Source organism: Cibotium barometz, chromosome 32 (assembly GCF_041138505.1).
Source record: "Cibotium barometz isolate CiBa-2024 chromosome 32, ASM4113850v1, whole genome shotgun sequence".
NCBI lineage: Eukaryota > Viridiplantae > Streptophyta > Polypodiopsida > Cyatheales > Cibotiaceae > Cibotium > Cibotium barometz.
The window spans coordinates 4,241,970-4,250,389 of record NC_141077.1 but is presented as its reverse complement, the minus strand read 5'-3'; the positions used below and the strand labels follow the sequence as shown (position 1 = coordinate 4,250,389).

The 8,420-nt window shown below is 44.0% G+C and overlaps 1 protein-coding gene across 2 annotated transcripts; it reads left to right on the top strand.

Annotated features, from left to right (window-relative positions):
• The first annotated feature begins 4,251 nt into the window (after nucleotides 1–4,251).
• Nucleotides 4,252–8,173, top strand: LOC147619747 (receptor-like kinase TMK4). Of its 2 annotated transcripts, none has more exons than XM_086825579.1 (2): nucleotides 4,252–7,090; nucleotides 7,686–7,840. In XM_086825579.1, the coding sequence occupies exons 1-2, from the start codon at nucleotides 4,873–4,875 to the stop codon at nucleotides 7,700–7,702; spliced, it is 2,235 nt and encodes a 744-aa protein (XP_086681705.1). In that variant the 5' UTR covers nucleotides 4,252–4,872; the 3' UTR covers nucleotides 7,703–7,840. The 2 variants fall into 2 exon arrangements, with proteins under 2 accessions (XP_086681705.1, XP_086681704.1); XM_086825578.1 differs by having other exon boundaries at nucleotides 4,253–7,090; nucleotides 7,372–8,173.
• The last annotated feature ends 247 nt before the right edge of the window (nucleotides 8,174–8,420 follow it).

Genomic DNA, 8,420 nt, shown 5'->3' with positions numbered 1-8,420 from the left:
CATAATGACAACATAAGTGAGGGGCAAATATGTGTTGATTTCAATAGATGAGAGCCTCTTTATATAGGCTGAAGTACATGAGGATTAAGCTCAAGATTAGGTGTTAATCATCATCTAAATCATCTCCACCTTCCCTCCTAGATTCAAGCACCTAAAAGTGACCACCAACCCTAGAATCTTGCTAATCACACCAATGCTACCTAATCAAGGGATCACGACCCCTTTGGCTGATGTTGAGCTCCTAAATGACTCTTTTACATCATGGTAAGATTGCATAATAACCTTTGTATCCATTTGCCCATAATCTATGACTTTAGTGCATAGTGCTAGTTACAAGGTATGTGCCCTACACATCATTTTAGTGAAGGTGTTTGCCATATTTTTTAACAAAGGGAGCACACTCTATGCAATGCACGAAGGAGAGCACACCCTGAGCAACACCCAAAGGCGATCAAGGGAGCACACTCTGAACAACCCACGAAGGAGAGCACACCTGTAGCTGTCAATTTAGTCTTACTGGGCCTGGACTTAGCTAAGGGCGACACCGTGCTGTCCGTGAGCTAACCACTATAACCATCTTCGCGTATGTGGCTTCTTCAGTTAACCACCGTAGCTATCTTCGCGTACATGGCCTTTTTCTCTAGTTGCATTGCAATTTAAGCCCCCCATAAACAAACTCTGGAAAGTGTGCGTGGGAGGATAAAGACCTTCCTTGAGTAACACAATGGAGGTAGGAGGCAAGTGCGCGTGCAGTGAAGCGGAGGATAAAAAAGCAACCCAGATTACCTGGCTGTTACATCCATCATTGATGAACGTGTAGCAACTGAAGCTGTAAACTCAGAACTCTTTGCATTTTGATTAATACTGGAGCTTTTTAATCTTTGGAAGCTAACGCCTTTTTGCCATTTAGGTGATCAGTTTTCTGAATCATCATTTCAAGCACAAAAACACAAGGCAACCAGTAAAACCATATTACACATTTAGATAATAGGTTGTTTAGCCAGGAAAAGCATATACACATTTAAATGAAAGACTGTGTGGAGCCTACAAAATCCAAAGATGTGCAAGAGTTGGAACTGGGGGAGTGTTTTTAAAGTTTCATAGGTTTTGGTCAAACTTAGTTCAAACTTCAGAGGCTAAGTTCCAAGGTGTAATAACAGGCTGTTCACACATAGGGAAAATGCCCACATTTCGGGTAGCCCCATTGGGTGTGGTGCACCCAAGCCACATTCTAGGTTATTCGATGGCCTTGATGCGTTGTGTAATAACCTAGAGATTCCCAAATGAAGCCACATGTCATGGTTTCCAAGCCAGCACCACCTGAAAAACGTGTGCATTTTCCCAGCGCGTGAAAAACTTTTTAAATGATAGGCCACAACACTAGAATCCTCGGACTCCCCGACATCTTCACCTCCACAAAGATCACATTGGCTTATGCATGGAAGTCCTTCTCCAGAACCAGAATCCCCAACCCCCTTAAATCCTTCGTCCTCCCACTGAATGTAGGCAAGCCCGTTAGCCTCTTCGATGTATTCAACCCCACTGCCCAAGCCCAACTATGTTGTCCTTTCCGAGGGCATACCCTTCATCCCCCAAGATTACCCCACAGTCCGCCATGTGAACTTCTCCTACATGTCCCAGAATGATCATCTCAATGTGACTCTCATGAGAAATGTAGGCACCACTCTGGTGGAAGGGGTGCATGCTATGTTCCACCATAGCCAATGGCTGCCTTTCTCCAACCACTTCTAGTCGAAGGAAATCCATGGTGATGGCAACTAGAGGAGTTAAGATAGTCTCTGTTTGTGTGTGTGTGTGTGTGTGTGTGAGGGAGGGAGAGAGAGAGAGAGAGAGGGGGGGGGCTATGGTGGGATGAGCCAAGTGACCGAGTCCGGTGTGGAGGGAGAAGGCCGAGGAGTCAGATAATTGAAGCTTACTGTTTGGTGAATGTTGATGTGTACAAAAGTGGTATGGTTGTTGTGCCATCATGCTTGAGGCAGCTAGGTTGGGGGAATGCCTGATTTTCCTCCTTATGCTATTGTCTCTTGGACAACACTTATTGCACTATATGCCTAATATGGCTAAGGGGAAGCGCTCAATAATTTTGAAACAAATGTGTTATTGGTGTATGCCAAGTTTAGTGTGCTCACAAATGCATGAGAAGTGCCTGACTTGCGATATTGTTTGGAGTGCACTAATTGCAGGATGTTACTAATAGGGCCAAGTTGAGTAGGCAATGAGCTGTTTTGAATGGATGTACCTGAGGACCTCTCTCCAGATGTAATGACTTGCGCTTGCAGCTTGAAAGCCCGTGAAAGCATGATGAGATGGCTAGCGGGGGCTGTTGAAAATAGTATGTGCTCACCATTGCTATGGTGGACATGTGCACTACTTTTGCAGTTATGTATGCCCAGTGTGGTGTGTTTGCAAAAGCACAAGTGCTTAAAAAGCTTCTTTCTCTTGCAAAAGCACAAGTGCTTAAAAAGCTTCCTTCTCGGCATATTATCTCTTGGATAGCACTAATCAAATGATAAGCCTAATGGGCAAAGGCAAACAAGCACTAAATTATTTTGATGGGGTTTGCAAGGCAAAGGTAATAAGCATTGAATGAAGTGCTTTCAAGAGATGTATTCAATGAAAAGATGTAGCGCAAGGGCATAGGAGCAACTGAGAAGTGGAACATATTCATGATGAGGTTGCCATATGAGTAAGCATTGACCTGTGTTGAATGGATTCGGTAGGGTTTGAACAAATGCCACATGATGGCTTTTTTGCTAATGCATCGACCTTTGCCTACATTATGGTAGCTTTTGTAGAAGCAAAAGATTTGCTTGACATGCATAAGAGCAGGTTGGATTTTTTTGGACTGCATTCATCAAAGCATATGCTCAACAAGGGCAAGGTCTAGATGCTATGAACTCTTGCTTGACATGTATAAGTAGGAATGTATTCTCTTGGATTACACATCCATATGTGATATGGGCTTCTAGTAAATGAGATTTACTGATGCTTTAATGAATATGTAGATTGCAATGATGTCTCTTGGAATGCACTAATCGATATATATGAGTGGTATGGCCTAATGGAAGCTTTGAACTATTTTGGAACCTATCCATCAAATGAATGTCATGTGTGGTGTGTTCATAGAAGCATGACAAGTGCTTGAGGAGCTTGCTTCTTGCTTCTCACCTGGAATATGTTATCTCCAATAGGACCAAGGTGAGCAAGCATTAGAGTGTTTTGAATAACTGCAGCACAAGAGCTCCTTTTCAGATGTAGGCTCTCTTTTTAGATGCAAAGACATTTTCCTGCATCATGCATGCCCATGGTACCATAAGAATAGGGACAAGGGGAAAGAAACTCATGACAAGATTGCTAGACAAAGGTTTTTAGCAAATAGTATTGCTTTGGTGGATATGTGTGCCAATTGTGGTGCACTCCCAAAAGCACGACAAAGTGCTTGGAAAGCTCCCTTCTTGATATGTTATCTCTTGGGATGCACTATTTGTTGGATATGTCCAACAAGTCCAAGTAGAGGAAGCAGCGGACTATTTTGAATAGATGGAGCAGAAGGGCCTCTTCAAATGCAATGACCTTTGCTTGCATTTAAAAGTCTATGGGAGCAAAGGAACAAATGACAAGGGGGAACATATTCATGATGCGATTGCTAAACAGTGAATGATGCAAGAAATATTTTTTTTCTTAGCAATGTGTTGGTGTGTATCTATGCCAAGTGTGGTGCAGTTGCAAAAGAACACCAAGTACTTCAGGAGGTCCTTTCTTGGGATGCTATCCCTTGGAGTGCACTAATAATAGGATGTGCTTCAGACTATACTCAATGTGTGTGCATGCCAAGTGTGTTCCTCCTTACATGTCTCATTCAATTCACTGATTCCAATGTGAGTATCCATGTGTGACAGATGTTTATGTGCCTTTTCCTTCGCAAAGTTACCTTTTTAAACATGGTGCATAGCTCCTACGCGTCAGGTCACGCCCCTAGCTTTGGCATAAGCAAAGAGATTTTGTGTGTGTGTAAACATGAGAGAGAGAGAGAGAGATGCTCACCCGTATATATATACATAGCTTCTCTCTCTCACTCTCCCCCTGCAGTTTATCTATCTCACTCTTAATCTCTGTCTACATAGAAAATGCAACAATTGAGATATAGCTAAAAGCAGATCAGGGGCCCGTGGGCTATGCGTAGAAAAAGCAAAAGGAAGCTGGCAAAAGTATGTGCCAGACTGACAAAAGGAAGCTGGCAAAAGTATGTGCCAGACTGACAAATTCGATTAAACCCTGTAACAGATGGCCACGAAGAGAGAGAGAGAGAGGAATTGAATTTGGTAAAATGTGGAAGTTCCTAAAATTCCCCGACTATTCGCTCGTGTACTGGTGTGGACCTGAGGGCGGGCACAAAATGGCAGCCATGCTGGCGCCACGATAGGAAACGGTCCTGCCTACGAAACCTAATGTTTGTTTAGCTTCATGTTTAATTAAACTAATCAGAAGGAGAAGGTGTTGCTTGCCCTTCACGTTGTGATCTATGAACCGAGTGTATACAGTAAGGTAATGCGCTTGGATTGACGTCTTTTAGCTTCCGTCTTAAGTCGATGCTGTCTATTAGTACAAGCAAATAAAGAGTTTGAAGTGATGAAAGCCTCACACAGATCTGCTGGGAGTGTTAAGGGCGCTACTGTACAGAATGCTAATGGGCCTTTAAGTTTCAGTGATGAAGAATCATCCACATTTTTAAGCCGATGAAAGAAAAGAGCATGTGTGTATTAAAACAGTCAAATGACGATTTGGCTAGGGTTGAAGTTGATGAAAGCCCATTGGTGCAGAACATGTGTTAAAGCTTTTTGCTGAGGTGTAATGGCCGGTGCGGTGAGATGGGCAATGGTGTGGGTTCTGGCTATGGTGTGGCAATGTAGATGTTCCTGTGTTGTTGGGCAAATGGATGCAGGAGACATGGCTATTTTGGTGGATTTTCAAGCTAAAGTGGAGAATGGAGACCGGCTTGGATGGAAAAGTGGACAAAACCCATGCTCTTGGAAGGGGATCCAATGCACAGGAAGCTTTGTCTCTTCAATCAGCTTGGCTAATCAGGGATTAGGGGGTTCAATTACCCCTAATCTCAACAAGCTCACCTCCCTCACTTCTGTCGCCCTGCAGGGAAATGGTTTTACAGGTGCTCTACCTTCTCTTAGTGGGCTCTCAATCTTGCAGTCTTGCTACTTGAATGACAATAATTTTGACACAATTCCATCAGATTTCTTCAATAAGCTCACTAATCTACAGTTCCTGTATCTTAACAACAACCCACAGCTTAATACGTCTTCTGGAGGGGGCTGGTCTCTCTCAACAGATTTGCAATTCTCACTTCTTCTCACTAATCTTTCTCTCACTAATACCAGCTTAGTGGGTGAAATCCCTTCCTTTTTGGGAAATTTGGGTAGCTTAAGTGTGCTTAATCTGGCCTACAACATGCTTGGAGGGGGCATTCCAAGCTCTTTTAGCTCATCCAGCTTGCAGCAATTCCAAGCAAATAATCAGTTGGGGCCAAGACTCTCAGGCAACCTTAATACTGTTGGAAACATACAGTCATTGACACAGCTATGGCTCCATGAGAATGAATTCTCAGGTGTTCTACCTCCAAATCTAACTAGCTCCATCTCTCTGACTGATCTCAGGCTAAATAATAACAAGCTGGTTGGCCCCATACCTCAGTCCTACAGCACTTTGCCCCTGACTGTGTTTGCTGTGGAAAATAATCAGCTCGATGGACCACTACCCATTATAGGCGGTAAGTTCACATACAGCAACAATGTGTTTTGCCAAAACACAATGGGGGCTCCATGTGCACCTCAGGTGATTACATTGCTTGATTTCCTAGGCTCTGTAAACTACCCATCTAGAGTTGTGGGCTCATGGAATGGTAACAATCCATGTGCTTCTTGGGCTGGAATCACGTGTGATTCTAAAGGCAATGTGTTGGTCATGAATCTGGCCAGCAGTAACCTATCAGGTGTTTTGAGTCCAAGCATTGCACAGCTTACCTCTCTCACCACTCTGAAGCTCAACAACAACCACCTCATCGGAACAGTACCCTCTACACTTGTTAGCCTCACCTCCTTGAAAACCCTGGATGTAAGCAACAATAACCTTACAGGTCCCATGCCCACTTTCTCTGACAGTGTTACTGTTAACACCGCAGGTAACCCCTTCATCAATGTGATCATCTCCCCATCCCCTAATGGGCCCAGCCGAAACACCTCGGGTGGTACAGCTGGATCTAAATCACGATTCCATAACCTTGTCCCCATAGTTGTATCTTCTTTGGCGGTTGGCCTTACTGCAATTTTCGCTGTGGGTTTCTTCATGTACAAGAAAAATGATGTGAACTCTAAACGATCTACCAAGTTGCCAGTCTTTGCACATGACTCGAATGGGAGATCGAACCCAGGTCAAGGTTCGAGTGGGAAAGGCATGGCAGGCTTTGAAGATGGGAGCTTTGCTCTTTCAATGAAGACTCTTCAAATGGCAACCAATGATTTCAGTGCAGACAACTATTTGGGCAAAGGAGGCTTTGGATCTGTGTACAGAGGGCATCTTGAAGATGGCACGGTAATTGCCGTGAAGAGAATGGGGGCTGCTAATATGTCCAGCCAAGGGGTAAAGGAGTTCCAATCAGAGATTAATGTGTTGACGAAGCTACGCCACCGGCATCTCGTTGCAATACTGGGCTACTGTGTAGAAGGAGATGAGAAAGCACTAGTTTACGAGTACTTGTCTGGAGGAACACTGTGTCAGCATCTTTTTGAGTGGTCTCAGTATGGTATGATGCCTCTGAGCTGGAAGAATCGGCTGTCAATTGCACTGGACGTTGCTCGAGGTTTGGAGTACCTTCATGGTCTTGCTCAAAGTAGCTTCATCCACAGGGATTTGAAGCCTTCCAATATACTCTTGGATGATAACCTCAGGGCGAAGATCTCAGACTTTGGCTTGGTGAGGCTAGTTCCAGATGGCGAGAAGCAGTCGGTGCAGACCTTGGTGGCAGGGACTTTTGGCTACTTAGCTCCTGAATACGCATGTAAGTAATCTGATTTTGTCACGCCTTGAACTCTTAAGATTTGATAGCCATGTTGGGGTCATGTTGCGATGCATGTATCATCATTCCTGATCATTGTTGATCATATTATGATGTTCACTGTTGGATTGGGATGCATTATCATGTCATGATGCTCATGCTGTGATGTATCTACATGATTTGATGGTCATCTGGAATGCAAAATCATCGAAGTCATCTGCTTGTTTTGACATTATCTATAACATGTTATGTTAATCATGATATTGTGAACTCTTCATTGGCAGCTACTGGACGCATAACTACTAAAGGGGACGTCTTCAGCTTTGGTGTTGTGTTGATGGAGCTCATCACTGGGCGCCGCGCCTTGGACAACACCCAAGCTGAAGGGAATCATCACTTGATGTCCTGGTTTAGGCGTGTCATAGGCAAAAAGGATAAGCTTTTGGAAGCTGTTGATTCCAACATTCCGATTGATGATGAGGATGCAACCCAAAGCATCTATGTTGTGGCGGAGCTTGCGGGGCACTGCACTAACAGGGTGGCTTCTCTAAGGCCAGATATGAGCCATGCTGTAAATGTTTTGTGTCCTTTGGTGCAGGCATGGAAGCCAACTGATAACCTTGAAGAAGATGATAGTGAAGCTAACGTGACTCTTGAAGAAGTGAGGAAGAAGTTGCTGTCACTGAATGATTACACAACGACCATGGATGTGATGAATAAAAAAACTGCCACTTCGTCGAGGCCAATGTTGAGCACAGAAGGCTTTTCAGCCAGAGAGTGCACTTGATTCTTGCCTGCAGGTGGATGTTGGGTGTCGTTTGGTTGCATCTTTTCACAAGGGATATGGACCATCACCTCCTTGTCCGTCTCAACATTTTTTTGGCAACTATTTAGGCCTGTAAAGAAAGCTTGGTGATTGTAAACAGACGGATTCATGTGGGTATTTAGATAGAGTTGAAAGGAAATTTGGGGCATGTTGGAAACATGGTACGACCCATCAGTTTCAAATTATGCTTGTCGTTGGATGCAGGCCTGCTTTGAGGGGTTGCATATTCTGACTGAATCATACAAATCTTTTTCAGGATATTATTCGTGCACTCATGTTGTGTGCATGCATGGGCTGTGTGTGTGTGTGTGTAAGAGAGAGAGAGAGATAGAGAGAGAGAGAGAGAACATCTATACATTGTGTTCCTAGGAAATTCAGAGTTCTTCAAGTGTGCTATCATATGGGGCGTGGCCTAAATTTAGGGACCCCAAAGAGCTTGCCATTAATAACCACTAGGTGCAGGTTGCTGCATAAGGTCAAGCATTAGCTAAATGGGTGACCTCTTGG